Consider the following 16,856-nt stretch of genomic DNA (forward strand, 5'->3'; position numbering starts at 1 on the left):
AGCCCGTGGGAAGAGGGACCCACGTTGCCCCTTCGGGCTGTGCCCGGCCGGGCCCCATGGGTTCAGGCCCGGCCACCAGGCGCTCGCCAGCGAGCCCCGCCTCCAGGCCTGGCTCCAGAGGGGGGCCCCGGTGACCCGCGTCCGGGCGAGGGAAACGCGTCTCCAAAATTCTTTATCATCATAGGGGTCGAGCAATATTACACATTCTCTTATTGAAATGTATTAATTTACTGTATTAATAATGAAATACGTCAAAAGATACAAAGAATAAGGGGTAGGACTAGACAAGTTTTTAACTTCTTCCTACTCCCTTTGAACATGTATGATTGCTATGAGTTTCTTCAATCTTTTGAAATTTTTATCTGCTACTTGTTTATGTTTATATGTTCAACAAACAAACAAACACACAAACAAACCTATTGTCATAATATCCAAACAACACTATCAGGGTGTGTCAGCATTTGCATTCATTTTTGGCATTTGTTGTGTTTGAGTTTTTGAATTAACGTGATAAATTGGCACTCTCCACAACAGCATGTAAAGCTACTGTATACAACAAAATATTACTTCCACACAGTGTAACACAATTAAAAGCTTTAATTGGTGTCAACTATTTAACAGGGAAGGCTAAACATCGCTGCTACAAAAGTTTGACCACACAGGCAATTCAAAAAACTTCAGATTCAGAATAAGGAAATACAAAGTGGTCAAGGAAGAAGTCTTAACATGCTTAAATGAAACACTACAAAGTAATCATCTCAAGAAACCCACGGAACTATGATTTAATCTGTGTAAAAGATACATTCATGTTCCAACGCTTCTAAGATGTTTTTTTTTTTTTTTTTTTTTTTTTTTAAGTATGCACGAAGTTTCTAACAAACTAAATCTCCACAATGCAATCTGTATCAACCTTGTATTAACGACCAGAGAAACATTTTGGCATAAACATGTTCAAAAGCTTCAGTCAAAAACTAAGCAGTTTAAATACAGCCATCGGATACGTGAGAACAGTATGAATCCACATGTATTGTACAAAAATGTACTTCCCGATTTATTAGGAACAGCAGAGTGAAACTCGATGAGGAAATAAACACCCCCTAGATGGTGGTAGACGTTTGCAGAGATTAAGTTCCTCAACTCACTTCACATTGTTTCTGTCATACAAATATGCAACCAGAAACAACTATCATGTAGTACACTGGGGGGGAAAAAATAACCAAGATAAAATATCGCCAATCAAAGCAAATAACAGCTTTTGTGTCTGCCAAATATTTCTTCTTGATCAGTAGTTTTTCCATTTGCTTTTCGCATCCCCACCATAAATCTTCAGTTACATATATTGTAACTTTTTCTTTTTTTTTACCACAGGTTATGAGTTTAGCATAAAATACTACATTTTGGAGGTGTAGGTAGTCTAACGTCACCAGTTTTAAGACATGGGTGGATGTTTATCTTTTTTGTACCCAGTAAATCAGCAGGTTAAGTGGCTGGCAGCTGGCTCATGTTCAAGTGCGAGTGAGTGGGTGTGGTTTACTTCCTACTGGGTGGCGGTGGTGGCGGAGGTTGAGCAAACTGGAAAGCATCGTGCCCCATCAGGCCCATCACAGGCTGGGGCGGGTTGAACTGCTGGGCCATTAGAGGCTGGGGGCCCGACGACGGGGACGAGATTGGCCCTGCGTCGCCTCCCGCCGCTGAGGTGCCCCCCTTGGGACAGCTGTACTGGCTGCTAGTACTGCTGCTGCTGTTACTACTACCTTTCTGGTACGAGCTGGAGCTGGAGCTGGTGCCATAGCTGCGTCCTCCATTCCTGCTGCTGCGATCCCTGTAAGACGAGGAAGAAGATGAGGAGGAGAGGCGGTCCCCATCCCGGCTGCCGGAGCCTCGACTGTCGCGGGCATCGCGGGAATCACGGCTATCACGGGCGTCGCGGCTGTAGCTGCTGCTGCTGCTCCCGCGGCCATCTTTGGCGCTGCTGCTGCTGCTGCTGCTGCCGCCGCCGCCGCCTCCGACTGAGCGCATTCGCCGCTCACACTCGTCTTGGTACATCAGGTTGGGGTTGTTGGAAGAGGAGCTGCCTCGGAAACGGGGACGGCCACCTCGGAAAAGAAACAAATATTGCTATCATTATGGTGGTTTTTCTTTTTCTCTTTTAACATCTCAAACTTCTGATCAGTGCCAAACTGAAGTGGTTCTTTTCTTTTTCTTTTATTAATTTTTATTTTTTATATTTGATCAATTCTATCAATGTGTTTTTAAACTGCATACATTGCTCACAAAAATTATTCAGTTTGGAGTGAAATTTCGGGTTGAACCTAAACATATAATCTTCCCAAGTGAAATTCATTTGACTGATTGTCTCCCAACCAGTGTTGCCGGTAACGCGTTACTCAAAAAAGTTGCTTTCTAAAGTAACTAATAGTCTAACGCGTTACTTTATTCTACAAAGTAGTCTGATTAAAGTTACTGTCCAGAGAATCAATGCGTTACTCCACATTTTCATGAAGAAGGCAAACTATCTCACTGTTGTAACAGTCACAAACAACTACTGCTAACTACGAAGATGAGGCAGAAATCATTGATCACCACACTGAATTCAGCCATGGTCTGGTCATGAATGGTTTGCACATTCAAAACAAAAGTGATGATACTTTTACTACTAGTTTTATTAACCAACAGGCACACAACACAACAAAAAAAGTGTGCATTATGGACCATAAAAGTGGTAAAAAAAATAATTTATTTCCATCCTCAACTGGTCCGTGAAGCATTATGGGATGAGGTCGTCTCCGCCCTCTCGCCAGGGGGAGTGACGTCAGACAAGGTACGTTTTCAGTAGGGGTGGAACAAAAAAAAGATTCGACCGAACCATCGTTCGTCAAGGGGAGCTAAACGACCGTATCGGTTGCGAGTGAGGCTTTATGGTTTTCATAACAATAGCAAGAGTTCTGCGCCGTGCTCTACTTGTTTTGTTTACATTTCAGTAGCATCACCATTCAAGCTACTTCCGTGTTTCCGTGCTCGCGACACGGCGCGCGCGCGCGCGCGCGCAACGAGTGACAACATACAAATGGAGACAGTTAGCAGAAGCCGGTGCCGTACATCTCGGTATTTCCCATGGCTATCGAGTCCTCTCGGTGCACTTGTATGTCCCGGGCCGGCGTTGGTACTGCGCGCGAGCCAAAAAGAATAACTCCCGTGACGATCCAATGCATGGATTCAAACGACACAGGTATGTCCCACAGCCAACACACCAGCTAAGCTAAAAGCACACTGCAAGTATCTCATTTCTCAGTTTGTGGCTCCCTGTCAATGTACACAACTAGCATGAGCAGCAGATAGGAGAACTGAGACGTGCCCGCGATTACGACAGCCCAAAAAACAAAATATAAACAGTAGTGATTCTGTGGTCATCATCGTGTCTCAGATTAAAAAAACAAAAAAAGAAGTCATACATTAACCAAAAATGAAAGTGATGACAAAAGAAAAAAAAATTGTTAAATACAAAAATTGTTGATTAAAAAGGGAAATGAACTTTTGGAAATATTTTTGCATATATTAAGTGGTTAAAATGTGTTTGATAGATTTATTGTTCCATAAGGTGGCTTCATATTTCTTTTGGCTGGACGGTAGGTTTATTTCATGTCTTAAATTTATGTTTCTGAAATACTTCACAATGTGCAAATATTCTGTTTAATTGTGTTGGTGTCTGTCTAAAGGTTAAATATTTATATTTAACATTAAATTATCAACCTTTTGTTTTCCTGATCCTTATTTTGAAGAGAAAAAACAAACAAACCAAAAAAACAATTATAACTGTCAATAACTACTAATAAATATTTAAACTGATACATGTGTGGGCGGCACGGTAGTCGAGTGGTTAGCACGTCCGCTTCCCAGTTCTGAGATCTCCGGTTCGAGTCCAGGCTCGGACCTTCCTGGGTGGAGTTTGCATGTTCTCCCCGTGCCCGCGTGGGTCTTCTCCGGGTACTCCGGTCTCCTCCCACATTCCAAAGACATGCATGGCAGGTTAATTGAACACTCTGAATTGTCCCTAGGTGTGATTGTGAGTGTGTGTGGTTGTTCGTCTCTGTGTGCCCTGCGATTGGCTGGCAACCAGTCCAGGGTGTCCCCGCCTACTGCCCAGAGCCAGCTGAGATAGGCGCCAGCACCCCCCGCGACCCTTGTGAGGAATAAGCGGTCAAGAAAATTGATGGATGGATGGATACATGTGTACACACTGGAATAGCGGAACAAACAAACAGAGGAATTTAGGGGATTTTCATTTTCAACCTGGATAGATTTTTATTTTTTGTTTTATAAAAAGTATTTACGTTACAAGAAGTCAAGAGAGACTGCCTATTTTGTTTTTCATAAAAAAAAACCTTTATTTTCATGTTAAAAATGCACTTTCAATAAAGTATTTGGAACTCCGTTTCTACTGCATTATTTTTATGTTGAGATGGTGTTATCGGCAGCTGCTGAAAGTAACTAAAAAAGTAACTTTTAATCTAACTTAGTTACTTTTAAAATCAAGTAATCAGTAACGCAATTTAGTTACTTTTAAAACCAAGTAATCAGTAAAGTAACTAAGTTACTTTTTCAAGGTAACTGTGGCAACACTGCTCCCAACATACTGATGAATTTCAAACCCACCAATGCCCTCAAACAGAAGCTGTTTCACGCCTAGGACAAAATCCTGACAAGTAAACTCAGCAATGCTGTGAATAGAGAGCCTGACGTCATGTGGACTTCTCTGAACATGCCCCCCTGCGGCAGGAAAGTAATGGCGCAGCGTTCATGGGCTACAATGTCGTGGAGGGATAATACTAGCGTTTATCCATCAACTTTCCACCCAAAAGCAGAGTTACTTTAGGCATGATATCCATGCGCAAGGTTGACATGTTGGATTGCCAATCAAGTGTCAGGAGTGCTATATTTTTCCAACTCGGCGACACCACTACGTGGAATTACAACCTCTCTTGCCGGTGAGTGCTTATTCTCAAATGTGATCATACAAAGGCTTGACAAGTTTGTATAAGTGTTGCAGTGTTCTTTATGTAAGTTAGCAACTTAGCTGCTGCTTAATTAAATCGGCCATGTCCGCCGACATTTATACCGTAACAAGTCTTCTTTGTGGTGTTGGTCTGTTGTTAATTTCAACTGTGTAATATCTATTAAACTGTAGCAGCACAAATGAACGGAACAGATTATTTCGAGATTATTAGTTAGCATGTGCTGCTTCAGCCATCATGTACAAAGAGCTCCTTTGGCTACACATTGGTCCCCGGGGTCTCCCGCCGGTGGGACATGGCCTGGAACACCTCCCCAGGGAGGCGTCCAGGAGGCATCCGAACCAGATGCCCGAGCCACCTCAGCTGGCTCCTCTCAACGCGGAGGAGCAGCGGCTCGACTCTTGAGTCCCTCCCGGATGACCGAGCTTCTCACCCTATCTCTAAGGGAGAGCCCGGACACTCTACGGAGGAAACTCATTTCGGCCGCTTGTATCCGGGATCTTGTTCTTTCGGTCACGACCCACAGCTCGTAACCATAGGTGAGGGTTGAAACATAGATCGACTGGTAAATCGAGAGCTTTATCTTTTGGCTCAGCTCCTTCTTCACCACGACAGACCGATACAGAGTCCGCATCACTGCAGACTCTTCGATCTCCCGCTCCTTCCTGCCCCCACTTGTGAACAAGACACCAAGATACTTGAACTCCTCCACTTGGGACAGGATCTCATCCCCGACCCGAAGATGGCACTCCACCCTTTTCCGACTGAGGACCATGGTCTCTGATTTGGAGGTGCTGATCCCTCATCCCAACCGCTTCACATTCGGCTGCGAACCGCTCCAGTGAGAGTTGGCGATCACGGCTTGATGAAGCCAACAGCACCACATCATCTGCAAAAAGCAGAGATGCAATGCTGAGGCCACCAAACCGGACCCCCTCAATGCCTCGGCTGCGCCTAGAAATTCTGTCCATAAATGTTATGAACAGAATCGGTGACAAAGGGCAACCTTGGCGGAGTCCAACCCTCACTGGAAACGAATCTGACTTACTGCCGGCAATGCGGATCAGACTCTGGCAACGGTCGTACAGGGACCGAACAGCCGGTAACAGGGGGCCTGGTACCCCGTACTCCCGAAGCACCCCCTACAGGACTCCCTGAGGGACACGGTCGAACGCCTTCTCCAAATCCACAAAACACATGTGGACTGGTTGAGCGAACTCCCACGCACCCTCGAGGATCCTGCTGAGGGTGTCGGCCAGGACGAAAACCACACTGCTCCTCCTGAATCAGAGATTCGACTTTCTGACGGACCCTCCTCTCCAGCACCCTTGAATAGACCTTACCAGGGAGACTGAGGAGTATGATCCCTCTATAGTTGGAACACACCCTCCGGTCGCCCTTCTTAAAAAGCGGGACCACCACCCCGGTCTGCCAATCCAGAGGCACTGTCCCCGATGTCCACGCGATGTTATAGAGGCGTGTCAACCATGACAGCCCCACAACAACCAGAGTCTTTCTCATCCACCGAGGAGCTTTCCAACCATCTTAGTGACTTTGACCCCAGAGATAGGTGAGCCCACCTCAGTCTCCTCTGCTTCTTCAAAGGAAGACGTGTCGGTGGAATTTAGGAGGTCTTCGAGTTATTCCCCCCACCGATTCACGACGTCCCGAGTTGAGGTCAGCAGCACCCCATCGCCACTATACACAGTGTTATTGGTGCACTGCTTTCCACTTCCGAGACGCCGGATGGTGGACCAGAATTTCCTCGAAGCCGTCCGGAAGTCGTTTTCCATGGCCTCAACAAACTCCTCCCATGTCCGAGTTTTTGCCTCAGCAGCCGCCGAAGCTGCGTTCCACTTGGCCAGCTGGTACCTGTCAGCTGCCTCCGGAGTCCCACAGGCCAAAAAGGCCCGATAGGACTTCTTCTTCAACTTGACGGCATCCCTTACCGCTGGTGTCCAACAGCGGGTTCGAGGATTGCCACCGCGACAGGGACCACCTTACGGCCACAGCATCGATCGTCTACATGTCCTGGTTATTATTTTGACATTTTAGTGCATATTTGTTGAAAGCTTGAATTTAGGGCAAAATTGGTGCCATCTTAAGGTTAAGCATTGAGATAAACACAATTTGGCTGTTTGTCCTCTCATTACACGAGAAGTTACAGACTACGTCACTTGTGGATCGTGACGTAGTTGCCACCAGCTCAGTCTTGGACACGCCTCCTTAAACACCTTTTTAGCGAGTTGCTGATGTCAATCACAGCCACACCCCATTCACAACCATTTCCCCCAGGCAACACCCCCTTTGAGCGCAGAAAGTGGGGGGTGGAGCAAGACTGATTTCTTGTTGAGTTAACCTTTAAAATATTTAGATTAATCAATGAATTTTGACAGCTCTAGAACCTACCATTACAGAACTTCTCGACTTAGATGCAGATGTGCTAAACATCACGACAAGGTAAAACGTGCTAACCCACAACGGAAAATGTCCCTCACCTCCGCCTCCTCCACGTCCAGTGTCAACCAGCTGCAGCAGTTTGGGATTGATGGCCTGTCTAGCTTCCTCCAGAACCCGAACCAGATCCCGTGCCTGGCGGAGGTTACCCGGAGTGAAGAAAGTGTACGCGGTGCCTTTGTTGTTGCTGCGGGCCGTGCGTCCGATCCGATGGATGTAGTCTTCCGAGGAATTGGGGTAGTCATAATTGATGACAAACTTGACGTCCTCGACATCTTTTGGACATTCAGGGCAGTAGTAAAGGGTTGAATGGGGTCAGTGTGATGGGAGAAGTTGGGGGAAGGGGAAAAGAAAAATAATAATCAGAACAAAATAATTATTGCATTGAACATTGCTTGTTTCTTGCTTTTAAGTCACACTATCCACTTACCTGTCATTTATGTACAGCACACACAATTATTATGTAACAACACTTACCATAAGTCACATCTTTGACAAATTTATATCAAAACAAACGCAGCAATTGGATTTATTACACACAAGCCATATAATTTGGACCACTTTGTAGATACCCACCTTCTGGACAAACTCCGACGTTGTCATTTAAGAGCACATGCATTTACATTGAACAATCTCGCGCTGTTAAAAAGAGAAAACCCTCCACAAACGTTTGAGTGAAATTGATTTTCTAATGTTAGCGCAATCCAGCTCAGAATGGAAGTGGCATAATCGTCTTGGCGGAGGCAAACTTGATTTAAGGGGCGTTCGCTGTATAAACTGATTGAGTTCTGACAAAAATCAGAGTTGTAGGGTGAACTGATTTGAGTTCTCTTTCTAATTACAGATGACAAAGGGCAAGATGAAGCCTGGAGGAGGCGAAAAGGGGAAGAGGGCTGGCGGTACTTACCCTAAGGTTGAATCAGAGATTTAGAGATAGCAAATTTATCACTCGTAGATATATTATACCACCCACATTCTTACCACTTATGGGAGGTCAACAAGCAAAGGAGAACATGAATGTCCAACCTTCCACTGCTCACCACAAACCTTCCTCCAACAACTGAGAGAACGTGGACACCGAGCCTTCTTGACCATAAGGGTCATTTTTGTATTCTTGTAGTCTATGGGTGCACCAATAAAAAAATAAAAATAAAATTTAAAAAAAGCAAACGCAACTTCCAGCTACATTCCAGGGCTCTTGAAATGGAGCCAAAGCAAAAATAAATGCCATTATTAGTGTTTTTTTTTTTTTAACAACATAATTGAAGCTGTTCAAAATGTTACTTTTGCACTTGTCACTACTGAAACTGCACTTCCATACTGTTTCATTTTAAATGCCATTAAATCGCTTCCTGTTCATAGAAAATTAGTGATAGACCGATATGGGTGTTTTTTTTTTTCCCAAGGCCAATAACGATATGATTATTAGTTGTCAAGTAGACCGATCACCGATATTTCAAGCCGATGTTCATTTCCAGAAAAGAGAAAATATTAGCATTAAAATTATTATTATTTTTTTTCATTTTAAATGTATAAAAAATGGACAGGTTTGTTTAAAAATTAGAACAAAAATTGCAGAGAGTTTCCATGGTCATCAGCACATGCTAAGCTAAATTATAAACTAAGCAAGTAAATCATTCCCTAATGTTTTCTACTGTTAAAAAGGTTTTACAAAATTTCAACATAATTTCTTTCTATTTCTTTTTTTTTAACCATTTTTTTTAATTTTATTTTTAAAAATAGAAAGTGTACTGAGTTCCCAGTGTCAGCATCATTTTTTCTTTTTTTTTTTTATAAAATGGAAATTTAAATAAATCCTTATATGAAAGTTCCCTGTATCTCACTGCGCGACAAAATTTGGGGTTTTTGGCTAATTTCGGTTTTCGTTTGTAAAAGCTTTCAAATGATCTTCGCGGACAGTGAACATTTCTCTGAATATGTTCAAAATATCTTTGCGACAAGTAAAAACTTCTTACAAATCCTGATGAAAACTCTAAATTGGCTACGTTCACAAGCATCCGTTCAGTGAGATACCAGCTTTATCAGCCTTCAGAATCGTAAAAAGGCTGATACTGATATTTGTCAAAATGTCAAATATCGGCACCAATAACTGGCTATCCCTACACAAAATAAAGGCAATCTGATTTGCATTTTGTTTCTTGAATTGTGAGCTTAGAAGAACAACAAAAAGATCCGACCGTTTATGGTGTTTCACGGCTGTAACCTGAGGGTAACTCGAACTACATTTTTTGCCACCCCTGCACTAAGGAAAAGCCCTTTAGGAAGCTCTGAGAATATCAGTCATCGTGCATGCTCATGCGGTTTGTTGACGAGTGTGACGAGTGTGGATACGAAGAAGAATGGTTATAGATGTCGATTGGACAAAAATGACAGGGGCGGCGCTAAAAACCGTGTCGGAAAATGAACGAACGCAAACAACAAAGACAACGGGTAGAAGAAGCAAAGCGGACGCAGACAAGAATTTGAATCGGTGCGTGGAAGGAGAATTAGGGGGGGAGAGGAGGACAATTACAGAGAGGTGATTCCTCCAGGCCAGGACTCCTGCCAGCCAGGACCAGACATGACGTCCGCAGAGGGAGAGGCCGGCCGCCACAGCCAGTGGTGAAGTGTGTGGTGGCGGGGGGGCCTGGGGGGATGTCAGGGGCTGAATCGTTGGGGGGCGCGCAGCCTGCAGCGCGGCCGTCCATGGGCGACTCTGGCGCCGATCCACCCTCGGCTCCCGGTGGACGAGTCGCTCTTCTCGTGACGCACCACAGTGTCTCTTAGTGTCAGTGGCACCAATTGAGAGCCGACTGTTGTGTTACAGACATGCTCGCGTGACGCTCCTCCAATCAGTGTGGTGCGCCACTTTGGACGATGGCGCGGCTGAGGGGAGCCCGCCCTGACAGCCCAGCAGCCCCCCATGCTCGCCCCTCCTTCCGTGCCCCCTCCCCAGTCAGCCAGGCGCTCGGTGTCCTGGCAAGGGGGGGAGAGAGCATCGTGTGCTTTGTGGGCTCGGAGATGGCTGTGCTGTGCGGGACCGATTAATCGGGCCGTCTCTCTCCCAAAAGTCGGCTTTCGATTAGTCATGCCTAGGTCCGGCTGCAGGCTCCCGAGGGCCTGTGTGTGTACTTCTAGTTGGCAGAAGAGAGACTTGGAAACAAACAAAGAAAAGAAAATGAAAAGAAACAAAATGAACATAGAATTAGGTTAAAGGTTACGACTAGCCTCACCTCTTACACATATACCTTACATTTCATCTTCAATTCACTATAAACATGATTTGCTTCACAGATAAGATGCACACTGATCTGAGAAGCAAAGCATCATTTGCTTGAGCTCTATGTGCAAATTAGTGCCTTACTCTTACCTAAACAAATCAAATGTTTGCGTATAGTGCAAGTGACATTTTAGCACGCAGGACATACCCAAACCACGGGACGCCACATCAGTCGCGATGAGGATTGGAGCTTTGCCACTGCGGAACTCTAAAACACAAAGAAAAGACGATTTAGGGTCAAGAATTCTCTTGGTGGTGTTTACAAAGCATACTGTACACTCTTTTGGTTTCATCTGACTTTCACATGACTTTAAATTCACACTATAATATCACGCTGCAATAGACTGGACTTAATAGTTTGGCTGTGCTGAACACAGATCAGGTTTTATTTGGAATATGTGTGTGAACGCATTCATTGCAACGTGAAATTACCCCATATTGGGCATAATAAAGGTTGTCTTATCAAAATCAACTTTTTGGTTCTTTCAGCCATGTTAAAGGGATTACACACCATGTTATTTTAAAGGAACATAAGACTTTTCAGAAACAAACCAGCTATTCTGTGAAATAGTTCATTTCAACTCTTCCCTGATAAAAATGTAAATTTATGTTCAGCGATTATGATTTTATAGCACTTTTTATTAATATTTTTACATTAAGTACTGTATCGGCCATTATAGACAGTCAGGTGATCACCGAGACGTATCCCGTGCGTAAAGTACACACTGAATGACATGGCTGCCAGTAACAACAAAGAGACTCACAAGGAACGGTCGCGTCCCATGCGGACATCAAAGGTGGAATTACACCTTGCAGCAAAGAAGCACTTCTTCAAAAGCAGTACAGACATGGAGGACACGGCAAGGATTTGTTTCCAACTGAAAGCCAGATAAAACTGGCAGATCCAGCTGCCGGCGAGACGAAGTGGACGGTAAACATCCGGGTGACTTTCACTATGCTAGTCTAAAGCCTGGTTCACACGGCAAGATTTTAAAATTGTCAGCCGATTTCCAATCTTTGACAGACACCACACGTGAAGAGAAAAAAAATCAAGGGAGTTCCAGTTTTGAATGTACCGTGCGTGGTGTGCGGCCACACTGCACAATCAACACACCCCACACGAGCAGAGTTCATTCAAGAATGTGACGGGAAGTCTCGCAAAACCTCTCGAGATTAAACGTGGCTTCTGAGTCGTCAACATGAGTCGATCCTGGTTTTCAGCCGAAAAAGCGGCATAAAAAGAAAAGGTGTTGTTTAAAGGAGTGTAAATTAACACTGGCGAGACATCGCTTGCCCTCGGCTCGGTGCTGGCGGCGCGGGTGTCACCCGGAGACCACGTTTATTTGTGGAGAATGTGTGTGCGTGTATTTAAAAAAAAAAAAAAAAAAAAAAAACGTGTAATAGCGCGAGCACGGACTTTCTGCTGCGTCATGACCGTTTTGGGGAAGTAAAATGCCTGGTTCAGTAAAACCCGCCTCTCCCCGTGTGATTGACGCGCCCCCGACGAGCAGACTGCAGCCTGCTGTTAAGAGTCTACGTTTGAGCACTCGCCTGAGTACGCCATTTTGTCACTTGCTGTCGACTGAAAATGACATCACAGGGCTCAGGTAACGACCAAAAAAAAAAAAGTTATTTATTTTTTATATGGATTCCCTTTATTGATGATTTTCACTCATTGTTTGGTCAGGAACAACCCCTCCACCATAAAAGGTAGTTGACTTCACTGTAACGTGACTGTTAGTGTGTTTGTGATACCTGACAACACCCAGTCTCTCTCTGGCTGGCTCTTGTCCCCATGAATGCACATCGCTGGCCACCTGTGAAAAGAAAGCAGCAAACGAAGTCAGTTGACAGCTCTGCCACATCACCGAGTTCCTCAAACTAGAAAAACATCTTCCTCAGCTCACCCGTCACGTCTCATCCTACGTGTGAGGTCGTCACATCGCTTCTTTGTCTCGACAAAGATGATAGTCTTGTTCTCTTTCTCTGCCATAATCTCCTCCATCAACTGTATCAACCTGGAATTTAAAAATATGTCATTAAAAATAACATCAAACAGGTGTGCAAATGTAAGCAGTGTCTTACTTGTTGTCCTTCTCACTATCCATGCACACGTCAACTATCTGAAGGATGTTGTGGTTTGCACTGAGCTCAAGTGCGCCAACATTGATCTGCACGTAGTCTTTGAGGAAGTCTTCAGCCAGTTGGCGCACCTCTTTTGGCCAGGTGGCGCTCCACATCAGCGTCTGTCGATCCGGCTAGACAAATACACGTACAGCTCATAAAGCTCAAAATTGGATTTGAAAACTTCAATCATCAGGGCATAGCTATCTTTCCCATTTCTGGACTGAGATTCTTATTGGCGTTACCCTAATCTGGTCCACGATTTTGCGAATCTGGGGTTCAAATCCCATGTCCAGCATGCGGTCAGCTTCATCCAGAACTAAATATGTGCAACGCCGCAGGTTGGTTTTACCCGCCTCAAGAAAGTCAATCAGACGACCTGGAGTGGCGATGCAGATTTCAACGCCTGGGAGGGGGAAAGAGACAGAAAATAAGAAAGGTGTTAGGTGCAGTACATTTAGAATTGTTCTACAAATTCAGGTATGAGCCTCTCTCTGAAGAGAACTTTCAATGAGAATACAGAACAAGCTTTTCTTCTCAATTGACTGTCACCAATTTGAAGCAAGAAGGTGGATTTATTTACATGGAATACCTAAACAGTACAACAATCTTCAACTGTCAATAGTGCATACCTCTTTCCAGATCTCGGATCTGGGGTCCTTTGGGGGCACCCCCATACACACAGGTGGTTTTAATGCGAGATGATTTCCCATAGTCACACGCCACCTGCTGTACCTGCTGTGCCAGTTCTCTTGTGGGGGCCAGAACCAAGCACTTGGAAGTATAAAAACAATGCCATTAAGCAGTGCCTAGCCAATGCACGTATTTGACATAAGACAAACCTACTTGCACAGCACACTATCAAACCAAATTGTCACTAAATGCATGAATAGTGAAAAAGAAAAAAAATAAGATAATTCTGCCTCAATTTAAACCCAAATGTTTACTCAGCTTGAAACATTGACATGTCTAATTAAACACAAAGCTATCATTCTGTTGGAAGAATGGCAACAGGTAAATACACAGGCATTTGCACATTCTGCCATCTAGTGGAAAAGCATTTAAAATGTCACTGGCATAGACAAATGGAAAAAAACAAACAATTTATTTTCTTTCCAAATATGTGAACTTAGATAATTTGCTGTGGCACTCAGGATGATTTGGTAGTGGTTGGGAATCAATGCCATAAAAACCCACTACAAAAGTGTGTTAAAAATACGCAGCACATAATTCTAAGCAATAAATCTATTCTGATTCTCTTTACATACAATGGGTCCATCTCCACGCTCAAGATATGGCTGATGGTTGATGTGCACAATTGCCGGTAGCAGATACTGTGGACGGACAAAAGGAAATTGATTTGATCAAGTACAAAGAACAGCATCAGTGATCACTTATACAAATTTAATCAGCATGGGTTGGGAAATGGGAACATTCACATATATAAACATAAACAGAGGAAAATACCAATTTACAAAATGATCGTAAAATAAAAGATGCGTGTCTTACCGACAGAGTCTTTCCTGAGCCAGTCTGTGCAATTCCCACCATGTCTCTCCCACTGAGGGCTAGAGGGAATCCTTGAGCCTGAATGGCTGTTGGCTCCTTGAAATTTTGCTGCAGCAAGACATCCATTACATATTCTAAATAGGGAAGAGGGGGAACCATGTATTAACTTGAGAAGACTGCGTATTTTTTGACTCATCCATGACCTGTGACATCTGTAGTTGGATATTTATTTTTATGACAATGTATTACTTTTCTTCCTACATTGAAAAGCAGCTTATTTAGTCAGACTTGTGATTTCATTCAAACTCCATGGATGACACACGCTATTAATAATAAAAATAAAAATAAAAAAATAAAATAAAAAAATAAAAAATAAAAAAATAAAAAACTGTGAAGTCAACCATGGTTGAGATCTTGATTGAATCTTCAACTCTTAATACGTAATAGGGACAGTAGCAACATAGAGGCGCGTGAACCAGGAAGCATTAAAGTTGACGGCAACAGATTTGGAAAAGAAAAGGTCCATCCATGGCCTTATTTAAAGAGAAAAGATTTATGTTCTTGGCTACAAACATTTGTAACAAAGGTGTTGTCTTGTTTTGAGTTGCCAGTCTAAAAACCACAAGCTTCTGGCATTTAAAAATTACCCACCTACTCGGATAAAAAATAAATAAAATAAATTAAAATAAAATAAATTAAAATAAAATAAAATAAAATAAAATAAAATACAAGTAAAGTGTATAGTTTTTTTAAACTTTGTTGTCATTAGGCTAGCAAAGATATGGGAACATACGTTTATGATAGCATAAAAGCGAAGCAAACTACTAATTACTTAGTGTGAAGTGGATCATTCAATTTTTACCAAAGTTTTAACAATAACCGGCTATCCTACATTAAGTACAAAGTTTGAGTACATTTGCCACCTTTGGATCAGGTTTTGCGGATGCTTACGAGGAAACTTTGCTTGATGAAATCCAGTGACGGGCTTTGGGCAGCCTGAACCTCGAATAGTTATTTCTTTCTTTCTTCTGTATTCCTCAATGTCATACTGTGAGGGGGAAACAATACAGTGGGAGAATCTAAATTGTGGTGGTGTGGTTTGAAAGGCTCAACTCTGCACTGTAGCATCATGTTAAAAGAATTAATGAAAAGAAATCGTACCTGATCCATACGTTGTACTTCTGCATGTTCGCTGTAAAAGTTCTTCTCGAATTTGGGGAGTTCGTCCAGATCCCATCTTTTCTTTCGTAAACGGTCGCCAGGACTGCCGAATTTTTTAATCGATGATGAACCGCTTCTGCTGGACCCGAAACGAGGGCTTCTGTAACATAGCAATACCCCTTAATTACTATTAGGCTATAAAATCGACATTGGTGATTTTAGTAACGTTAGTCCCAAACGTGGAGTTTACATAAACAAAAGCGTTGCAGTTAGCTTTCTGGCCAACATGAAATTTACTGTAAATTCTCACCCTCTGTCACGACCACGGTCACGATCTCGATCTCCGTAAGAACCTCTCATTTTGAAGACTCGCTTCCTTTGGAGGATAAAGTCGTCTTGGAATTGTTAGGTTTCGTTGTATTTTCCCGAGTTAGGCTTCTGAAAGCTACAGTACCCTCCGACGCGCCTACGAGTTCACGCAAAAGATGCTCAAAGTGTAACGCTAGTTGTGCTGAACTATGATGTTCTTACAATACCTGGTTTAGGAAAACAAAAAAAGTACTAATTCTCGTATCTTTGGTGAATCTGAAGACGTTTAGACTGCCGTTAAATCGGAGATAATAGCTGTTGTTAGCTTAGCAATTCGACTAGGGGCTGAAGGCACGATGATTGGCTGGTTTCTGGTTTAACACGCCCCCAAGATCTACATCGCGTAACTGTGTTTTTGTTTGCACTTAAAATAAATAAATAAAATTCAATTGGGCTACTGAATTTAGTAAAGACACATACCATTTATATTGTACACCATTTAGTCACACAATGGTGCCTTAATTTCCGGAGGATACGTCACAATTTCCGCTTTCCAGTCATGCATCCATCCATTCATCCATCCATCCATTTTCTAATTTTTTATTATAGTAAAATTGCACAGCTAATGTGTCGCACAAACCAGAAATAGCTTCAATGTAATTACAGCAAGACACTCACTTATTTACATCATGTTTAGATTTACCTATTCACCAATCGTCATCATTGATCGATATCTTCATTGATAGATCTAACCAATTTGACCAACTATTGCAGACTGTTACACTCTCGAACAGTTAATTAACGGTAAAGATAGTGTTTCACATCTCAACAGCTTTAACTGAAAAGCAGTTCTGGCCAAATGAATCTGAAGTTCACATAACAGTATCCTCAAGACTAGGAGGCTTGAATTCTTCTGACTAGTACTGTACTTTATCACACGAGTTCTCAAACACTTTGTAGGGGCTGTGGTGCCTCATTATGCAGGATTTTATATATTAAAGATT

At 43.1% G+C, this 16,856-nt stretch overlaps 1 protein-coding gene and 1 long non-coding RNA gene across 3 annotated transcripts in view; one reads left to right on the plus strand and one right to left on the minus strand.

The window, feature by feature from the left end:
* The window catches only part of LOC144004601 (uncharacterized), a 38,183-nt gene extending 27,560 nt beyond the window's left edge, over positions 1-10,623 (plus strand). Inside the window, exon 3 of the long non-coding RNA XR_013279413.1 lies at positions 8,314-10,623. This is a non-coding gene — a long non-coding RNA (uncharacterized LOC144004601). The remainder of the gene's footprint in view (positions 1-8,313) is intronic.
* LOC144004584 (putative ATP-dependent RNA helicase DDX17) lies at positions 580-16,424 on the minus strand. Of its 2 annotated transcripts, none has more exons than XM_077501897.1 (13): positions 16,333-16,424; positions 15,544-15,703; positions 15,334-15,430; positions 14,383-14,516; positions 14,142-14,207; positions 13,506-13,647; positions 13,119-13,279; positions 12,835-13,007; positions 12,657-12,767; positions 12,505-12,566; positions 10,898-10,957; positions 7,511-7,744; positions 580-2,096 (listed from the first exon to the last, which is right to left on the minus strand). In XM_077501897.1, the coding sequence occupies exons 2-13, from the start codon at positions 15,550-15,552 to the stop codon at positions 1,531-1,533; spliced, it is 1,815 nt and encodes a 604-aa protein (XP_077358023.1). In that variant the 5' UTR covers positions 15,553-15,703; positions 16,333-16,424; the 3' UTR covers positions 580-1,530. The 2 variants fall into 2 exon arrangements, with proteins under 2 accessions (XP_077358023.1, XP_077358014.1); XM_077501888.1 differs by lacking the exon at positions 16,333-16,424 and adding an exon at positions 15,854-16,314.
* Positions 16,425-16,856: the final 432 nt, after the last annotated feature.

This window comes from Festucalex cinctus, chromosome 1 (genome assembly GCF_051991245.1).
Source record: "Festucalex cinctus isolate MCC-2025b chromosome 1, RoL_Fcin_1.0, whole genome shotgun sequence".
Lineage (NCBI taxonomy): Eukaryota > Metazoa > Chordata > Actinopteri > Syngnathiformes > Syngnathidae > Festucalex > Festucalex cinctus.